At 42.1% G+C, this 21342-nt stretch overlaps 1 protein-coding gene across 5 annotated transcripts in view; it reads left to right on the plus strand.

Annotated features, from left to right (window-relative positions):
- The window catches only part of raph1a (Ras association (RalGDS/AF-6) and pleckstrin homology domains 1a), a 69082-nt gene that overhangs the window by 22741 nt on the left and 24999 nt on the right, over window positions 1-21342 (plus strand). For 3 of the 5 annotated variants that reach the window (XM_074657546.1, XM_074657549.1, XM_074657547.1), the window contains exons 3-8: window positions 12929-13072; window positions 13191-13299; window positions 13419-13558; window positions 13709-13954; window positions 14883-15035; window positions 15200-15379. In XM_074657546.1, the coding sequence (XP_074513647.1) occupies window positions 12929-13072; window positions 13191-13299; window positions 13419-13558; window positions 13709-13954; window positions 14883-15035; window positions 15200-15379 (972 nt within the window). The remainder of the gene's footprint in view (window positions 1-12928; window positions 13073-13190; window positions 13300-13418; window positions 13559-13708; window positions 13955-14882; window positions 15036-15199; window positions 15380-21342) is intronic. The other 2 variants (XM_074657548.1, XM_074657550.1) reach the window with 1 other exon arrangement.

Raw genomic sequence — 21342 nt, forward strand, 5'->3', positions numbered from 1 at the left:
GCCGACGGCCAGTTAGCACGTATGTTCTGCACCTGCGTGGGAGAGAATAACTCTCCACACCAGCAGGAGGCGGTAGTCTGTATTCGTCATTCAAAAAGGGAAACCGGAAGATCTCGGACTGCGGATATACAAGCCGTTGTTATGATACGTACATGAAACAAAGCAGCGTTTGCCGACCATTTTCTCACCACTCTCACTCACGACTTGGCTTCATTCCAGATGGCCATGTCGTTGTGAAAATATCCATGCATTTGAATGATCAGATGAGATGAAGATGAAAAATCAGAAGAGCCTTCTGCGTTTTCCTCTTGACTATACTCGTTGTCTTGCTTTCCTCACTTCCGTTTTTCTTCTCGTGCACTGATTCGCTTAAGCTGAACAGCCAATCAGAGCGATTTCTCTCACCGACGAGCTCCACTGCCGATTCAACATGCTGAATTCTGACACAGGCGGACTAGAGCCGACGGTGCAGGACACAAAAAACTAGGCCAACAGACGCTCACCGACGGCCGACCATCGGCTTGGTGTGTCGGGGCCTTTAGGATGAACTGGAGCACAGACTAAAGCCAGGCTTTATCACCCAACATCAGTAGTCGACAATGTTCTTGTGGCTGAATTCCTTCAGCCAGGCTCTGGTGGAAAGTCTGAAACTATCCAGCGTATAGTTATGAAATGAGATGTTCAACAATCATGTAAAGTATGGGTATAATGTTCTCAAGTGTCCACATACTTTTGGCCATATAGTGTATTTGTTAATGTTTCCAAAATGTTGTGATTGCTACCGTTACTACCACTATTATTACGACTACTTCCAGACCATCTTCTGAGCCGTCCTGTTTCACTTCTTGGCTGTAATGTTATTTAAACTGGTCTTTGGGGTCTGGAAAGGTTTTAGCTGACATCTGATTCAGACATACTGTGTGTAACATGTGTTATTATCCCAGTGTTCATAGTTGAGGCATACCCAAAGAACAGCATATCTTTCTATTAACGTCCTGTGTATCACTTATTGTCTTTCATTCCGTACGTATCAAACAAACAAAACAAAAATCAGGCCAGCACTTAACTGATGGTTAGAAAGCTATGTAGAGGTTTCCAAAATAAATGTTCTTGCAGTGACTTTCATGACAATTAATCACTCCCTGCCTCTTATGGGCTTCTGTGTTCTTTATGCTCATGTTCCATCCCTGTTGATCTGTGGAAAACTAAATGTCTCTGTGGCAAGAGGCTCCGACGTTTACCCACAGCCAACTCTGGAGAGCCAGAATTATAAATCTGTGGTCGGCGCAAACTAATTCCTGGATACTTAAGACAGAAGTCATGTCATTTTATGTAACAGCCTGAAGGGGTTTGGTATAAATAGTGGAAAGTGACATGATACCCTATGTGTGTTGGAATGTGTCTCTTTACTTTGCCGTCTCTTAAAACCAAGAACAGCTTACCGTTAAATATTGTAAGGTCATGCTTGCCAGTCAGCTTTTGCCAAGTGGTATTCATAAGACATTATTATAATGCTAAAAAGCGCTTTAATATGTAAATAAAATAAAATCTGCCGCACACATTTTAGTTTAAAAGCTTCACTTTTTTCGTCTCAAAAGCCGATCCGTTTTGTGTCACTGCATCCGAGGTAACATTAGCTGCATTCCCACCAGATCAGGTGGTGTGGTGAAAACGCCAGTCCTCTCATTCATTTGAGTTGAGGTAGTGAGTGTGGATGCCGGGAAACAAATTGGCGTCCTGCGGCGGAAAAGTTGAAACAGACGTCACGCTGCAGTAGCCAATCACGTAACCGGCGATCCAGAGCTGTACAACCCTGCCATGAGGGAACAAAGACGTTAATCGTCGTGCAGTCGGTTGGTGTAAATTGGCCATTAAAGTGACACTCCTACACCACCACACAAACCTGTTGCGAAGCAACACTGGATTTGGTGTGTAACAGTGGCAAAATACACTCACCGGCCACTTTATTAGGTCTTCTGCTGCTGTAGCCCATCTGCTTCAAGGTATTCTGCATACCTTGGTTGTAACGAGTGGTTATTTGAGTTACTGTTGCCTTTCTATCATCTCGAACCACTCGGCCCATTCTCCTCTGACCTCTGACATCAACAAGGCATTTCCTTCCGCACAACTGCCGCTCGCTGGGTATTTTCTCTTTTTCGGACCATTCTCTGTAAACCCTAGAGATGGTTGTGCGTGAAAATCCCAGTAGATCAGCAGTTTTTGAAATACTCAGACCAGCCCGTCTGGCACCAACAACCATGCCACGTTCAAAGTCCCCTTTCTTCCCCATTCTGATGCTCGGTTTGAACTTCAGCAAGTCGTCTTCACCACGTCTAGATGCCTAAATGCATTGAGTTACTGCCATGTGATTGCTGATTAGCTATTTGTGTTAACAAGCAATTGAACAGGTGTGCCTAATAAAGTGGCCGGTGAGTGTACATTTGTCTCTAGCTGGTGATGTGTTTTGATTGGCGTGGTGATATTTGTAAATTACCAAAAAAAAAACTATTTTGGGCGTACTTCCGTGGCCCTGTAAGGCCCAGCAGTGGGCCTTGTCTAAGTGGTTGAGAATAGCTATTTGAAAAATATCTTAAAAATGCTTTAAAAAAAAAAAAAAAAAATTCCCCCTGATTCTTAGGCCCGGCGGGGAGTGAACTTATGCTTGCACAACACTCTCGGAAACCCTTGTTCAGTGTGTATTATATACGTTTGTAATACTGAGGGGTTTGGTTGACTGAAGTCCCATGCTTTTTGTGACATAACAGCTTGTGACAATTTTTCTTAGCATGGATAAACTAAAGACCTACAGTCTTAGTCTAAAGACCTAATAGCCTACATTTAGAAAAAAAGAATATCTGAATCCCAAAATTGAAAACCGAATACCTACCCAAAATATCTGAATATTCTAATATATTTGTGTCCATCCCTGACGGGCAGATGCTTAAACATCAGGCCACAAAGACCTATTTTTCTTACCTCTATTGCCAAGGTCATGAATGAACGTTCAGCTCAACAATAATCTGCTTCTGTTTATTTATTTCAACCAGATACAGTGTGACAATTACAGTTACTCTAGTGTAGCATGCTTGAGCTTGTAAGGAACCCCCGGTAGTAACGGAGGCCTTCCCTGAGCGACAAGTGCAGTAGTGAAGTAATATGATGCATGGGTGTGTCCTTATATACATACAGTATGTATACAGCATAAGCCATATATATATATATATGTGTGTGTGAAGAGGGAGAACGTTTGGAGATGGTTTGGGAACACTTAGTTGGGAATGTTGGTTTTTCTGTGAAGATCAGACAGTATGTTCAGAAACTTAAATGGAGTGTGTGTCTGTGTGTGTGTGTGCGTGCGTGCGTGTGTGTGTGTGTGTGTGTGTAGGATGCTGCCCTGTTATCATTCAGTTTTGGAGTGAGTTTAGCTGCACACACACAGCTGCACCGCCTGTGCAGTACTGATGATCATATCAAAGTGGTGTGTGTGTGTATACATATAAATATACACACAGTGTGTGGTTGTGGGTATTTGTGAAGGAGTGGCTCATGTTCTTGCATTTATTATAAGGAGCTGTATAGGTTTGGCAACATATAGCAAGGTAAAAATATATAGAGTAATGTCTAATCGTGAGAGAATTGAATGTGACTGAAGCTGAGGGCATTAGTGGTCACACCAAGAAACGGCACAGCAAAGTTCATCCATGCATCCTCCCAAAATAGGCGGTGCCCGAAGCTTGGTGATGCTGTGACTACTTGCAGGGCTAGTTGGTGAACTACTACGGGCGAGCTAACCTCTAACCTCTAACTCACTCGCAAACCAGGAACAAGTGCCAGTCATAATCGTGTCAAAAGATCTCTAAGCTTGCTGCAAGGCTGCAGGTTTCCACCCGACACTGCTCCGCCGCACACACCGGCTGTGACCGCGCCGTCCTCCTCATGGTATCTTGTCCGTCAACTTTCTCTCGTCCCGTGTGTGTGAAATCTGATTCCTGCTACTCTGAGCTGAGACTCCGTACAGAGCAGACACTTTCACTTTCAGTTTGTAGCGTCCGTCGTCCGACTATGTATTGATAACACAACGCTGATACGCGAATATGAACTAAATGGGCGGTGGGTACATAATGTAATCGGTGTGCGCCCGAACACCATGTGACGTCCAGACTGCTTGTGTATGGGGAAAATGTTTTGGTACACAGTAGCAAATTGGCAGCAAGAGTGACTCTATCACACTATGTCCAACTTTAATACACCCCATGGTAAATCCATTCAGTTACAGTAGAATCAACTTCCTGCTGCCTCCTGTTTGTTTCTTTTGGTGCAAAAATAGAACTCATTTGTTCTGTCCCTAAATCTGGAACACACCACTGCGTATGTGTATGTGTATGTGTGTGTGTGTGTGTGTGCGCGTGTGTGTGTGTGTGACTCAGTGTCACGTTACACGGCGGCAGCCAGGTACCCCTGGGATCTGCTGGGTCCGGCCTCGGGGCTCAAACTCATACACACACACAATGGGTCGTAATTTGGGCCACATCACATGCATACATAAGTTTGTGTGTGCATCTCTTTCCCTCATAAAAGTACACGTGCCTGTGCTTGTGCTTGTGCTTGTGCTTGTGCTTGTGCTTGTGCTTGTGCTTATGAGTCACACAGTGGCAGTACGCACAAAAATAAAAAAGAGGTGCAGACATGAACAAACCTTCATGCTATGCAGCCCAAATAAAATGTAGAACCCTATAAACAGCTGGGGATAACTACCTTTGTGTCCCTGCCCGGTGTGTGTGAAGAGAAACACACTGAGGCAAAGACGGAGGATTCAGAATATACAGCAGTGCTATAGGTCAGCAGGGCAGATTATAGTGAAGTATTCTGAGTAAAATACAGCACAGTGTAGGTGAGCAGAGTAAAATAAGAGCTCAACCTCCCACTCTCTGTATTAATCCCCCTTCTTTGTATTGAGAGACGGAGGCAGATGTCGATATGAGGTAGGGCAACGAACAGGAAATGATGTAATCCCTCCTGCAAGTCTCAAGGGAAGTGATATCATTGTTGCTGGATCAGCAGGCGGCTCCTCGCTCGTCCTCTGCTTCCTCAGCCTCTCTCCGTTCTTCTTCCTGTGTGATACAAACATTTCGGTTCAGTTATGATGACCTCAGTCGTGAATCACCATTAGCACCAGCTAAAAACTTTCCTATAGAGCACCAAATTAATCACTGGTCTTGAAATTTGGTTGTGGAACATCCTGAAAGTCCACTCTTCTCTTCTGTTTTCCAGCTTGCGTCTTGCATGTTCAGGGCATTAGCTGATTTACAGACTAGAGCTCGACATGAGCCGAGCAGAGAGTCTCCCACAACATGTGTGTCTCCTCCCGTATGAAAGAGAGGAGCAGCAAGCATAAAACAGTTTTACAGACAGAATCACTGTCTGACTTGGCAGCCCTCCAGGCCTCACACACACACACACACACACACACACACACACAAAAAGGCCAGCACTTGTAATTGATGTCACAGTGTGAATCTTCCGGCTAATTATGTACCCTGGCGAGACACATACACACACACACACACACACACACACACACACACATACACACACACATGTACGGGCACTGTGTGTGGTTTATTTACAGCATCTAGTTGAGCGTGAAGGATGGCATTAAAAGTTAAAAGTCTGTGAGGAGATGAAGTGAAACATGTTGTAGTAAAACCATTTATTTCATTTACTTTGTTCTCCAATGTCAGATGGGAATTCCCTCATTTTTGGCAAGCCAATTTTTGGACAGAAAAGTTGATACAAAAAGTAGAAAACACCCTAAAAAGAAAGATTAGTAGACTGATTATATTACAAAATCTACTTCTAAAGCCTCGATCAGACAAAGACGCGTCGCTTCAAAAAGGCCCCTTGGCTAAAGGCGTCGGGTAAAACAGCTGATGAAGACAGTAGTGAAACTATACCGGCATCAAAACAAGAGGAAGGAAGTGTTAAAGTAGTAAAGCCCGCCTCTTGCTTGATTCGATTGGCTGCCTGGGTCAAGTGTGACATTGGCCCTGTTCACACCTGGCATTAACATGCGTTCTGATTGATTCGAACACAAGTGGACAGCGTTAAGTACATCTGTTCACACCTGGTATTAGAATGCATCTCCACATACGTCTTGAGTGACCACTTGTGATCCGATCTCACTTCACCGCTCTATATGCAAATAAACACGTAGTAAACACGTGGTTAATACAGCAGACATTGTGATGTAATATCTTACATATTCATGAATTCGGGTACATTTTATTAACATCAAAATAATTGGTTATTGTACCGGCGGTCCCTGGTGACCTCCGTGCCGCTGGCTCCGCCGCCTTTGCCACGCAACAGCAGGGTACAGAGCTCCAGAGAGCCGGAGATGAGAGAGAGTGAGAGCGGGCGGGCGGGTGTCAGCTCCATGCAAAGCACCGGAACAAAAACACAGACACATCTCCGACAGGATGATAAAAATGCACTTCCTGTGCCTAGTCTGATAGTCTTTAGATATGTAGCCTATATATAAGATATATTTTAATAAAATACAGTTGTACCGACAGGATACAGTAGAGCAGCGGATCCCAGCGGGATGTCAGTTGAGTAGGCGGTCCTTAATATGGCCCAGGACACATTTACATACACACTACTAAAAGAATGTGTCCATATGTGGCCCAGACCACCTCCGGATGTGGTCTGAAATATCGGATCTCAATGCATCCTCAATGCGTCTTGAGTGCATTCACACCTGTACTACTACCCACTTGTGATCCGATCACTCAGGACACATGTTAATACCAGGTCTGAACAGGGCCACAGACGAGCGGTGCGACTACACACCTGGCGCTGAAAGGCTGAGAATATTTAAACTTTTATGCCAGTCTAAAAACCATTAGAAAAATGCAACATGCAACGCAAGAAAAGAGCGCACGGCAGGCGAGCCTTACCATAGGAAAACAATCGGGCGACGTGTTTCTAGCGATGCGTCTCATTGTGATCGGGGCCTATGTCTGTTAATAAGATAGAATTGAAGCAATCATTGAGGCAAACGGGACAGCGGAAATGTTTTCTCATAATTTGTAGAAAGTCTGCAAGATCTCTAGATAAAGTTTTTGCACGGTCAGTCCTTTAGTGTGTGTGTGTGTGTGTGTGTGTGTATTTGTTTGTGTGACAGAGGAAGAGAGATAATCTCAATTTACTGGATTCACTCTTTTTCTCTGTATCTGATTTATAGCTTTGCTTCACAAAAACCCGACAACCCTAAAAATACCGTTCTGTGTGTCTATGTATGTGTGTGTTGTGTGTGTTGTGTGTGAGTGAGTGTGATGTCCTGATATAGAGCCGTGGGAACGGGCCACACTGAATGAAGCTACTTTAAAGCCTTTTCTGTTGTCGTTTTGTTGTGGCAGTGCACCAGTTGAGGCTCCGTGTTGCACTGTGGGAAACTGGGAGCTGCCCAGTACAGATGGAGCGTATTGCTCAAAGGCACTAAAACAGCAGATGTTGGTGGAGTCGAGAGGGAAGAGAGACTGTTGGCAACAGTGCAGCTTTCTCTTAAGTTGCTTCTCCTTTTTTTTTGTCTCCTCCTCTTTTATCTCCTCTCCTCTACTCTTGTCACTTATTTTTTGTCGTGTCTCCTTTCCTCTCCTCTTCACTTGTCTCCTCTTTCCTTTACTCTCCCGTTGTCTCCTCTTTTTTGTCTCCTCTCCTTTCCTCTCCTCTACACTTGTCTCCTCCTGTGTCCTCTTTTTTGTCTCCTCTCCTTTCCTCTCCTCTCCACTTGTCTCCTCTTTCCTTTCCTCTTGTGTCCTCTCCTCTTGCCTCTTCTCTTTTAAACTCCTCTACTCTTGTGTCCTCTTTCATTTCTTCTTGTGTCCTCTCCACTTGTCTCTTCTTTTTGTCTCCTCTCCTTTCCTCTCCTCTCCACTTGCCTCCTCTTTTTGTCTCCTCTCCTCTCAGAGTTGCTACTCTGTCGTTGCTACAGGAGGAAACTGAAAAAAAGAAACTGCAGTAATAAATGTATTATTTATTGTCTCACTCCCTCTGATTAAAACAGAGGAGAGGTGAAGGAAAGGAGACGAGGTAGAAGGGTGAAGAGGAGAAAGTGGGAGGGAAGAAAACAGTAATAGACGAGGAAGAAGGGAGAGAAATGAAGGGAAAGAAAAACTGAAGAGAAGCGGGAGGAATGAAGGATGGGGAGTATGATTGCATGGTTTCAGTGTGACAGACAGGAGGAGTGTGGCTGCTGCAGTAAAGTAATTACTGTTTACTTTGGACACACACACACACACACACACACAGCACTTATAGCCCATCACTAGTAGGACTTGCTGTCTCAGCTCTGTTTGACAGAGAACAGTCTGACAGAGTGCTGGTTTTAAGACTCCTTCTGGTGGTGCATTCAACTGCTATCAGCCAGCATAATACAGAGATGGCCAAATTCATGTGATCCTATTTACTGTGTCCATGTTTAACTTTAGTTTTTTCCTCTGGGTTTGATTCTCCATCAGCTACATTCATGCACACAATGCTTGTCTGCATGAATACATCAAGATGAGGTCTGAAGGTGGAAATAACAGGAACTGACTGTTTGCTATAATACACTATATATCTGTAGCATGTTTCGACTCTCTCTGCAACTCAATTTTTCCAATCACCATACTGACATAAATTGAATCACTACCTGTAAGGTACAGTAGGAAATCAAAACAATACACTTGTGATATGTTTTGGAAAATGTTTAGGTGTGATTTTGTGTGAAATTTTTTCTAAAACGTGGCTTTTAAATCCCCAAATGCCCACTCAATACATTGTACCGTTTGTCCTTGTGGGAAAAGTTTATCTCTGTCGTCTTTTCTACTTGTCCTACGTCTCCCAGAATGCCATTGGACCACCCTTAGAAAAGTGGTACATACATCCATCTGAGTATGAACCCCTTTATTTATGTATTATTTGTACGTATTTATTTTTAGGTATGTATTTGCGGGAAGCTGTATGAAAATATTGATTAGTGCAGCTTTAAACTTCATCACGCTTATCATTGATTAAGACATGTGGCAACTGTGAACTGTGATATCTTGATCAGAGAACTTTGTATCAACATAATTATATAGAAGGGTGATAAATCATTAGATTGAATTATCACCTATTCAACGTATCCTCATACAACGGTTCATATGACATCTTAGAAAAAGTTATTCATCATTTATTGTGCATTTTCCTACGAATGTCCAGCAACATGTGAAGCACATGTCAATTTCCGCTTGTTACATGCATACAGTCTTTTCAAAATAAACTTCTGTTGTCATAGGAAACAACTTGGTTAGGTTTAGGCAACAAAACTAGTTAGTTAGGTTTATGAAAAGATCGTGGTTTGAGTTCAAATAACTACGGAAGTGGCGTTACTTAAGTATGGAATGAATCAACGTTGACTTCTTGTTACACACGGGGTAAAAACACTGTTTTTTTGTCCACCCCGACCTCCTCCCTATGCAGCGTTTGTCGCTTGTTGTACTTCCTAGTTCATGATTACATATGCATTGATTCCATGGGATATATATGAATTACAGTGCATTACCTTTTGTAGGTATAGCTACGCACGGTGTGTGAGAACAGCCTGACATATTACATAAACAGCCGTATTTGTGGAGCTGATAAATGGATCACAATTTCCTGAAAGTTTTATCAATTTATGCAGATTTGCACGGAGCAGTTTTTGTCGGAGAGATAAAGCTCCATCCGAGGAGGAAGCTGAGTTCAGATGCAACGTGAAGTGAATTTCCTTCTCATTTAGATTTTTAGAAAAAAGGTTCATTTGTTGGCCAGGATCTAACCTTCGCCTGCGTGGAAGCAGCAGATTGTTGAAGAGCGCAGCTGTGAGAGTTTTCACAACGCTCCTCTAATCCCTCAGCAGTCCCCAAACCACACACACACACACACACACACACACACACACTCGCCCTATCCTCCAGTCTAAATGACAGACCTTGCTAACCACAGGGATCTAATTGTAGCGCCGCTCCTCAGCGTGTGTGTGTGGTGTGTTTTTCAATGTGTTTGTATGTGGGTGTGTGACATTCTGCTCTCTAATCTTGTGTGTGCGTTGGCTAGCTGTCTCTCCCCAGGGAGGGACAGGGGGGGCGACGACAAAACGTCTACCCAGGAATAGCACACTGTGCCCTGGGCAATACTCTGGGGTCGCCTGGGTGGAGATCTAGAGGAGAGGGAGGAGGTGAGGAGAGAAGGAAGTACAGGATGGAGGAGGAGAGCAGAGAGAACTAGAGCACATGGGAGGGAGCAAGATGGGAGAGAAATGAAGGTATTGAGGAGTGATGAGGAAAGAGAGAGTTGAAGATTAGATTATTGATCTGATCATTAGCAACCGTGCTCTTTTGGAAATGTAAACATTATTCCTAACTAATATCCGGAGAGAAAAAAAAGGATTTTCTTTTTTTTTAATTTCATTGTGTCTTTAAAGAAATCGTTTGACATTTTGGGAAATACACTTGTTCACTCTTGCTGAATCTTAGCTTAGCATAAAGACTGGAAACTTGGTGTAACTGTAAGCCTGGCTCTGTCCAAAGGTTTAAAAAATCCTCAAACCACAACTTGTTGTTTTTTAACTTCAGTTTCTGCACAGGTAGGCTTTTTTTTGTTTTTACCTTTGGACAGAGTTAAGTTGGCAGTCTCCCCCTGTATCTAGTCTTTATGCTAAGCTAAGCCTACCGTCTCCTGGCTGTAGCTTCATATGTAATGAGTGGTATCTACCTTCGCATCTAAGTCTCAGCGAGAAAGGGAATAAGCGTATTTCCCAAAATGTCACTACATTTGAAGGTGCTAAATACAAGATTGGGAGCATTTCTATTGCCTCCGCACGGCTCTCAACATGGCGACAGCTGAGCCGGCAAATTGTAGGTAACGGTGTTAACAGAGCTAACAGTTTTAACCTGGGGGAGAACCGGAGGGTGCCACGCTTCGGCGACCCGACGGCGTTATCAGCTGTAACCGCAGTATGAGAGCAGTGCAGAGCGGCGGCCGTGTGCTAGCCAGTTCGGCACACTCACACACACGAACAAGCACCAAAAGCACGGGTGTCCGACCCGGCTGTGTCAACAAAGCAGATAGAAGCTCAGATTACAACACACAGAGAGAGGGAGAGTGACTTCATTCTCTGCTCAGGTAAACATTACTCCTCTATATATTTACATAGCAAATAGTTGTTATCGAATAGAGCACCTTTAAGTTCAATTGTGGCTTTACTTTCGCATTTATTTACACGACAAGCACAATGTTTGCTTTTCATGCATTAAACCTTCAATATTTTCACGTTTATAAACTGGTAGCACCGGAAGTGTTTAGTTTGATTAATCATTTGAAAGGGCATTAACTTCATGAGTGGAGTGAAAAGCTGTTTGCTACTGGTTGTCAACACAGAGAGGAATTCAACAGCTGCTGCGTGTCTTTGTCTCTGATCTGTATTCCAGCTTAAGCCGGTAGTTATTTTCATAACTGTGTGTGTGTGTGTCTCTCAGTGAAGGATCATTATTGCCGTCATTAATCACAGCAACACTCTCCAAAAGTGTGTTGACTTGTTCTCAGTGTAGTTACATAAACAATTCACACACACACACACACACACACACACGTCTTAATCTCTTGTAACCTTTCCCCTAAATTTCCCTGTCCTGTTTCTTGTATTTTTTTGTTATAAATCGTGTTTATGATTATTATTTTTAGACTGTGGAACAGACCATTCTGTCTTCTTGCAAATCAAGAAGTCAAGTAGATAAATTCAGGATTTCAGGAAGTCTATTTGTGTTTTATAGTTCTAAAAATATTCAACAGTATGCTTAGCTCAGTGCAAAACCAATATGTTCCCAAAATAAAGAAAATATGCAAAATGACACATAGTGAAGACAAAAGGTCAAAGATCAAGATGAAGCCCTGAATGTCTGGTGGCTGCAGTGTTCACTGCACACCACAATACAAAAGTGTCCACCAGTCATAGAAGTTGACCTCCTGGGAGCATAAATGCAGTCTGTAAATTTCATGTCAGTCTTTTGATTTAGTTTTTTGTTGTGGAAGAAGTCACCTGCCAGTGGTGCTTAAGGAAAGATCACTAAATTACTAGGAACCATCAACCGGGGATCATGAATATTATAACATTTTGGGGTATTTCTGGGAAAAGTTTTCAATATTTGTTTTTCACTGGAACAAAGTGTTTTCAAGGAAGGATGGATCAATGTCTCCTATGTCTCTGCCCAGCTCTTATTTTTGTCCCTGGCTTCTAAAAAGGTACTAAAAATGTCTGAAATTAAATAGTGTTACATGCCTTAATGGGTCACGTCACTTTTTAAGGATAGCAATTCGATCATCGGATCTCGTTTGATTTACTAAATACAGCTGGACTTTGTCTCTTTAACTGTTAAATTCCTTCTGTCACTTCCTGATTCTGTCCATATATATATTATATTTTAATGACGTTCACCAGCTGTGATGTGTCACAAACGCGCTTTTATTGTCATCTTTGATTTTTTATTACAGCTTTTAAATGTGTGCCAAGAAGCTTTAGAAAGGCTTTAAAGTAGGCTTGTTATGTGGATTTCTCAAACCTGCGGTCAACCGATTTCGGGAGTATCTGGTTCCAGTGTTGTCAGGGTGTTGTGACCCTTGACTTCCTTACTTTGGATGCTGGTAATGATGTTGATCCAGGAGTTGAAGCGCCTTCTGCTGTTTACTTCAGAGAGAGAGACTCAGAAATGAGGGGAAATAGTAGAAATGTAGTACAGACCGTTGGCCACTAGATGGAGCTGAGAGATCACACTCCTGAAGCTGCAGAAGAATTAACCTCTGTCTCTGTCTCCTTCTCTTCTCCTCTTTTCTCTTCTCAACTTCCTCCTTCTGTCCTCTCCCTTAGATGGATCAGTTGTCAGACGAGGAGGTGTCGGTCAGGGAAGAAGAGGAGGAGGAAGAGGAGGACAGCGATAAGGAGGACCAGGACCTGGATAAGATGTTTGGAGCCTGGCTCGGAGAGCTGGACAAACTCACGCAGGTACACAAAGTAAGGGAGGTCTAGAACTGATCTGCATGGAAGATATCAGATACTGTAGACGTTGCATGTATGTATCACAGAATTTCATCTATTGTGATGCAAAGGTTATAATATTGTTTCTATCCAGAGTCTGGATGACGGTCGCCCGGAGCAACCCCCTCAGCAGAAAGCTCCCCTCAGACAAGAGACCAACATGGCCAACTTCTCCTACAGATTCTCCATCTACAACATCAACGGTCAGACACTTTTATTCCCTTTAAAGTTTGATTAATTTACACGTTTCCTCTTCTGCTCCGTCATGGTCTGTCTCTGTCTTCTCCACGTCTCACATGCTGATGTGTTTGTGTGTCTACAGAGGCGTTGAATCAGGGGGAGAACGTGGACCTCGATGCTCTCATGGCAGATCTCTGCTCGATCGAACAGGAACTCAGCACCGTCAACACAAAACCCAACAGCATCGGCGGCATGGCTCGCCTGGGGTTGACCGACACCAAGGTACACACACTCGCACATCTATGCTGATCAATGCCCATATGAAGAATTAAGCTTGTGTCTTGTTTTAATAGAGAGTTTTGGCTGTAATTACGCCCCTGTGGTCTGCTGGTTCTCACTGAGTCTATATTCACTCCTTCTTTCCATCTCCAGGTTCGTCAGAAGCCTCCAGCAGGGCGCAGTAGCCGGCAGCAGTCAGCAGGGAGCGGCGGTGGCGGTGGTGGTGGCGGCAGTAGTAGCAGTGTTAGCGGTGGAGGGGGCAGCAGCGGGGCGAGCAGTAGCAGCAGCAGTACTAGAGCGTCACCTGCTGGCACTATCAGAGCTCCCACCGGGCATCATGGGAGACCGGCGCTGGCCTCTAACTTCAGTCTGGACGACATCACTGCCCAGCTGGAGAAGGTGTAGTATTGTCTGGGTTGAAAACCAGGACTTTCATTTAGAAAACGTTGGTGTATTAAAACATTACAGTGTTCAAAACAGCCGTCAAAGCACGAAGGAGCAACTTTTGCACAGTTAAACACATATTCACTGAGGACTGTATGAAGAGGATTCAAAGACATGATTCAGTCATTCACCAGTACATACTGTAGCAATAGGTCGTCAATACACTGCAAATAGAAATGAAACAGTTATGCCAAGCCAACATGACAGCATTTGCTTTCGTCTTGGTAGCACTTGAACGCAGCCCAGTGATGCAGGTTGCGAAGGCGACCACCTGGCAGAAAATTAGGGATGCTTTTGATGCTTTAGTCTGACCTGTCGATTCTGATTTTCTTTCTCTTTGAGGACGATAACTGACAGCATAGGTCTGCACAAACATTATAACTTTTCTTTAATTTAAAATTAAATTGTAGAATCTGAGAAAATATTATTCATACTGTGTATGTATGCCTATTTATAGATATTTATTAACACTGTGTAGCCTATGTATTTATTTATACAAAACTATTGATGAATAATTATCTATTTACAAGAATGTAAAGGTATATAACTCCCACTCCTGTGGCGAGCAGCATTGTATTTGGGAAAAATATAGGATCAGCAGAGGCTGAGTTTATTTGGGGAGAGAAAGTTGGATCGATTCATGGCAACTCTTGTGTCTTTCAGACCACCATGGTCTTGATCAGAATATGCTATGGCAGATTACACAACCACAACTTTGATGAATATTTTGATGAGATTTAAAAGATTGATTCATGTCTGCATCACAGGGATCACATATTTACTAAACCTGCTTCATGCTGTTGTGTCAATGTAAAATCATCATCATCATTTTGTATGATATATGAGCCCAGCCTTTACCTTCTGTCCTCTGCTCACCCGTCAGGCGTCTCTCAGTATGGATGAAGCTGCTCGTCAGACTTCCTCCCACTCCCTTAGCTCCGCCTCCACCTACACATCAGCCACGATGCGACGGCCCGGGTCGTCTCAGCGCCAGCACCGACGCACGGGATCGGTCGGCACAGTCAGCGAACACGAGGTGAACTGAGCTTCGAAGTGGCCTTTGTCTTTTGATTTTGTGTTGATTACTTTTCACAGTTTATGAATAAAAATGTGTTCAAGAGCTTGAAAGATTGTGCAGCATATAACACCTTCTATCTTTTTGGTTTTCTTACCTGCGGCTTCTCTTCTCTTTCTTTTTAGGCACGTTCAATTGTTCACTCCTCGCGCTCCTCCGTCACCTCGGGGTCCGGAGTTTCTGTTAACTCCGCCTCCTCCATGGACTCGTTGGACAGCGTTCTTCGCTCCAATGAATCAGATGGGCAGCAGCTTTCAGTTATGCCCTCAGCTGAAGGAGCCAGTCAAGGTCATCCCAACACAGAGGTACATGCTCACTTTGTATTTACAAAAGGATGATTGGATGGTTTGTGTGTTCAGCTGATCTTCACTTTGCTTATTTCAAAGATGAATATATTATACTTCATCTTAAATATGTTTAAGATTAAGATGCAGCTAGTTGGTTATGCAACTACAGCGGAGAAAATATCTATAAGATCAGACAAAACGTCTATTTCTATACGTATCTCAGAACACCCAATAGAGGTTACAGTCAGTACCCGTACTTTGACTTACATTCAGTTGCCAGTTTATTAGGTACACCTAGCTAAAGTTAATGAGGGTTATAATGTTCAGTTTTTATTGAGAAGAGGTAATTCAACTGTGATCATTGCGGAGGATGTAGTTTGTGGTGCTGCTGAACTGTATTGTGTTTTACAGAGAGGTGATTCTGTTATTCAGCCTACCGTCACTGATATAAATGGGGTGGACAACATAATAGAAACTCCTCTCAATACAATGTAATACAGGATTTATCACATAGCACAGTGATGTTGTGCTAATGGATGCTTCTACAAGACACATTAGCTAATGCACTAATCATAAATATTATCTTGTTACCTGAGCAGATGCTATGGTTAGCTAGCTAAGGGTATTAAACACAACAAACTTAAAATGGATTATTGATGAAATGATCAGTATTATCGGTCAACAGATGTGTTTACTTCTGTTGAGACACAATCACAGCTCAGCTGCTCTCAGAGCTCAGGACCGTACATCACCTGAGGCTCCCATCACAACAGTCTACCTCAGTGCTGCTTTCATGTTCAGGTGTGATGGTGTTTTAACTGGATCTACCTCATTAAAACCTGTCCACTGACTGGGATTATGAGGAGTTATTGTTTCAAGCAGATTATGAAGAGATTATGTGCTTCAGCCAATAATTGCAATGAAAATACAGGAAACATTCTGAGCATACATACAGTTTTAGAATAGTTGACTCAAAGGGGTGAGAGAGAATGTAGAGGACTTTGACTCTACTGCCTGCTGGTTTTGTTGTTTAGATTCCTCCAGGCAGCAAGTTGTTTACGGAAATCCATCACAATGAACTATTGTCCAAGTGACCTCATGTGAGTTTGTGATGCAGTGCAGACATTTTCAAACCAATCTGCATTTAAAGCTGCATTAACATGTGACAGTCACATGAGTGTTGCCAACTTGACGACTTTCTTGCTAGATTTAGCGGCTTTTCAGACCCTCTTAGCGACTTAATTAAATTTATAAAAAGCGACAAATTTAGTGACTTATTCAGATAATCGGGAAAAAAGCAAGACACATATTCAAATGTAATATTTTGTAATTCCTTCCCAGTGCTGTTCAGACTAATCACAGTCAAGGCTCCCCTGCCAACAGCGCAGAGTCTCTCCCTCGCTGCAACCGACAAGCTTTATGCAAATGAACGTGCGGTGATGTCACCAACATCCAAATGAGCGCATGGCGCGATATGTTGACTTTTAGCAATTTTTGGAGCTACTGCTAGCTACTTTCATTAGAAAAGAGTGCAACACTGCAGAGGACACACTGCACTTTGTTACTCCAGTTGTTCCACCATCGCTATTTCCTCTACTGGGGATAGTTACTGCAAAGAACTTACATTGATACTCTTTGATAACTGGGGATATTTACCAGGGAAAACAAAAGCGCTATCCTCTTCCTGTTTAGGTTGACGCATTTCCTTTGTTTCCTTTTGTGCCTGTGTTCAGCCTTCATTTTCCTGAGACATCGTATCAGGTGGCAGACAGAACTGCAGTGCGAAAGCGAAGTTTAAAGGGAACCAATCTAAACGTGTCATTATTCTATAGCCATACATCAACATTTACTTCATGATAAGTTAAAGGTGCTATTGATAACATTAATAACATTCAGCCACTAGATGTTGCATTCTCCCTCCCGCGTTCTAATGCATTTACCTCACAACAAGTCGTTGCCAGGCACTTACCGTCAATCTCAGCCATATATCCTTTTTTCCAGTTATAACTGACGACACAGATATACCACGTGATACCAACGTCGTTATACTATTGGCTCACAAGCTTTGTTAGAAGTGGGAACCAAACCTAAGGTATCTCCCACAGAGATAAACCAAACATTCAATTTGGAATCACAATCATAATATTTTTTTTCAGGAAAAGCCATACTTTTATTCGGCACCTTTCTAAAGGCTCTGTAGATGTATTATTTATTTTTTTAGATATTCATCTACATAAAAATGTTATTAATACACCCGTAAAGCAAAAAAAACTTGTCTATTGCCACTTTACAGATTTAAATCCACAGTATTGTAAAATAGTACGTGTTTAATCAGAATATTCTGTAACAACTTGCATTTCCAAAGAGATGTAGTGTTGAACCTGAGTGTATTTTTAGGCTTCAAGTCCCCCTTTACCAGTTCTTTTTATCGATAAAACAGTCGTGTTGTTTTCCAGAGTTGCAGATCAGGAACAGGTCCTCTCCAACAGTCCACCCTTCCTTGCTGTTGAATTTTTTAAGTTGTTTTAAGTTTTTGCTGCAGCAGTGGTTTGCGTTGGTTGGCATTTTCTCCTACTGCTGGCTGCTTCTGCTGCTTCGGGCTGTTTCTTCGCTTCCTTTAAGATCAAAAACCGCTCCGTTCTTCTGTCCCAGAATACACTGAAAAGAAAAGCCTGGTCACAATCTTCCCTGAATCACCTGCGTAGTCAGATGTGAACAATTCGTAGCTGTGCTAGCAAAAAAATGTGAGCAGGATAAAATGCCAAAAAGAGCTCATAACAGTTACAGTGGTTGGTTTGTGTGCATTTCCCATTTCCCAAGGGCTTTTTTTTTTGCATTTATACCTCAATCCTTCTTTTGTTTCGGACCCTGGTGGCTGCTGAGGGCATTTAAATATAAGCCTCGTTAATGTTAATGTTGCTCAACCCAAAGAAGAAACCAAATGAGCTGCACTGCAAACACAAACGCTGTTTAGTGAGAAGGAAACTGGGTTACTGCTCCAAATTCATCCAGTGCACACACAGATACTCCTGCAAATCTGAGAGACCGGCGATGGAGAGAGTAAAGGGAGAAGAGGATTGAAGGAGAGAATTAGAATAATGAGAGAAAGGCCAGAGTGAGTCAGCAAATGACCGTAGATGATAAAGGAACAAGGGAAAGGCAATGATGGGAACGAACAGAGAGTGAAGCAAAGGGTGACACAGAAACGAGAAAGAGTACAAATACAGAGAAAGAGACGGAGAGAGAAAACAAAGAGAGGGATTAGAGGATGTGCTGTAGTGTTTTTAGCCCAGAGCGCTGCTCCCATGAGTCCAGCTCATTAGAAACTGGGACTACTGCAGTTTGAATCACTGAGTCTTTCTCTCCTTTACACACTCGCTGTCTGTTAAGGGCCAAAAAATAGCATGAGTGTTGATTGTCAGAGTTGAGCTTTGTCACGAATGCTTGAAACGTGACGAGGGAGGTCATTGTTTTCCAGTAGTCTATTACACAATATCCTTCGCCTTTCAACATAATACCAAGGAACGATAGAAGAAAAGACAAAAGGACACTGACATGCTAATCATTAGACTGTAAGAAGGTTAGGGCACAAGGTACAATTTATATTTAAACAATTAGTCATCCATCTGGACCCTTCTTGGGAACACGCCCGGGGGGTTTAATGCCAGGCGCCATCTTTGTCAGTTACTGGGTGGAGCTAAGGTTGGATGAGGAAACGGTAACTTGAGACACCTGTTCAACAAACAGGTGAGCCTCCAACTGATGCGCTTCCAACTGATTACATTGTGATGAACGGACAGTAATTATTTGTCGTGAAAAGGAAAAAGGCTGTTAGTAAAGATGGTGCATAGCAGGAAAAAGCTTAAGTAACTTAAGTGCTTGACCAAATTGCGGAAAACCGTCTCGGAGTTTAAGAAGCTAAACTTGTAATCACAACGTCCCCTGTTTGAGTCTGGCAAAGTACCTTCATTGCAGGTCATACTTCCTCATCTCCTCTAATTTCTCTACTGTCTCTATCAAATAAAAGCAACAATTAAAAATTATATAACTAAAAAATGTATTTAGTGCACACGGAGAGACATTTAATTTGTCACCATGGTGGTTTTGTTCAAAATGATTTTCCTTTTTCAAAGTTTATGTTAGAAATCTGAAGAAAAATGGTATGTATAGTACTCTCTTCTGTTTGGTGATACCATAATGATTCTAAACTATGATTATAGCGATCGTATTGTGAGTTAACCTGTAACTTCCAGCCCTACTACGACATATACTCATTGATGATAAAGTAAACATATTTACTCATCTATCAAAATGAAAATAAATTCAGATTAGAACCAAAATCTGTGCACATCTTGACATACAGGTTACATTAGATACAGCAGATACTGAATTAGACCATTTTGATTGCACAGAATATTTAACATTACAGTCAGGCTGTGATCTATGTTTATCATACAGGAAGATACACATATAGACTAACCAAGTCTTCCTGTGAAGCAACAGTTTTCTCTTATTAATAATCTGTCCTAGAGAGGATCAACACACTCGGACACACGGACTTGGACATTGGTCAGATCTTGGCCAAAGGGAAAAGCTGGCTGTAATCGTGTGTGCGTATTCATGTGCGTTTGACCTAAATATTATTTTTAATCTGTGGTTATCAAGAGAGAACTAATGCTTTCTATAAAATGGTTTCTAGAGATTGAATAACACACACACACACACACAACACACACACACACACACAAAACACACGTTCACGTGATTATTAAAGATAAGAACAGATCACTATCTGTTTGAGTGTCTGAATATATATGCCGGTATATACACATGTATATGTTATTTCTAACAACACTAGATGGATATCACATTTCAACACAATCTCTCATTGGAACAAAATAAGATAAGATTAAACTAAATAATCATTTAATTGTGTTTTGAGGAAGTGGATATTTTTTATTCCAAAACAAAAATACTGGTAAATATATGAACATATGGGATCAGCAAAGCAAACTGGAGTTGTGGACCAAAGTCTTTTGACATTTCTGACCCTTACCCACCCTGACAACCACAAACAACTCCTTGTTTGTCTCCTAAATATGTCTCCTTTACTCTAGTAAAAACAGTAAAACCCACGCGGGTCTATATTGGACCCCCGTCTGCCCGGTAGGAACATGCTCAGGGTGATCTGGTGACTCACAGCACTGCTGCATGTGCATGTATGTGGGATTATATAAAGCTCACTGAGCCACAGATTTGTTGCATGTCTGTGGAATTCACATTGTCAGTAAATACGAGTTATATAGTCAATAATTTAGCTACTGAATAATTAATAAGAATCTCTCTGGTATCCTGCTGGTCTGGAGTTTAAACCCAGCCCTCCATTCTCAGTGTTGACTGTATACTTGTTTCTATTTGAATTATTTAAACTCTATTTTCCAAAGAAATGTTAACCACACTTTAGTTCTCCAGTCTAGAGAGACAACACACATTACTGTGAAACCATACCCTGGTTGTATCAGTGTCTATTTTATTTCCTAAACTGAATAATGGACACTGAGAGGGAGCTTCCCAGTAAAGTTTGTAGTCTCACTATGTCACACTCTTCTCTCAGAGGATAAACCGTAACAATTTATGTGCGTAAAAATGACGAGATAATTTACTTTTAAAAAGTGATATTTTTACATTTGATTCCATGGCAGTTCAGATGTTAAAAACTCATTAAACCATGCCAGTTAAAGGGCTAGTTGTGAGGATTTTTATACATTCTTTGATTGTATTTAGTAGTTTGGAGTATGGGCTTCCAGGTATCTCTGATAGCAGAAGATAGCAGTTCCTCTCATCGCCACTAGATGTCAGTTCCAAGAAAAATCTACTAAACTGAAGTCAGTAGGAAACTCAACACTCCTCTCTTTGTTTGTTTCTTCAGATGAATTTTAACTAAATCGTTTTAAAGTAGTAAATTAGATACTTCTTGTAAG

The sequence above is a fragment of the Sebastes fasciatus genome, chromosome 14 (assembly GCF_043250625.1).
Source record: "Sebastes fasciatus isolate fSebFas1 chromosome 14, fSebFas1.pri, whole genome shotgun sequence".
Taxonomy (NCBI): Eukaryota; Metazoa; Chordata; class Actinopteri; order Perciformes; family Sebastidae; genus Sebastes; species Sebastes fasciatus.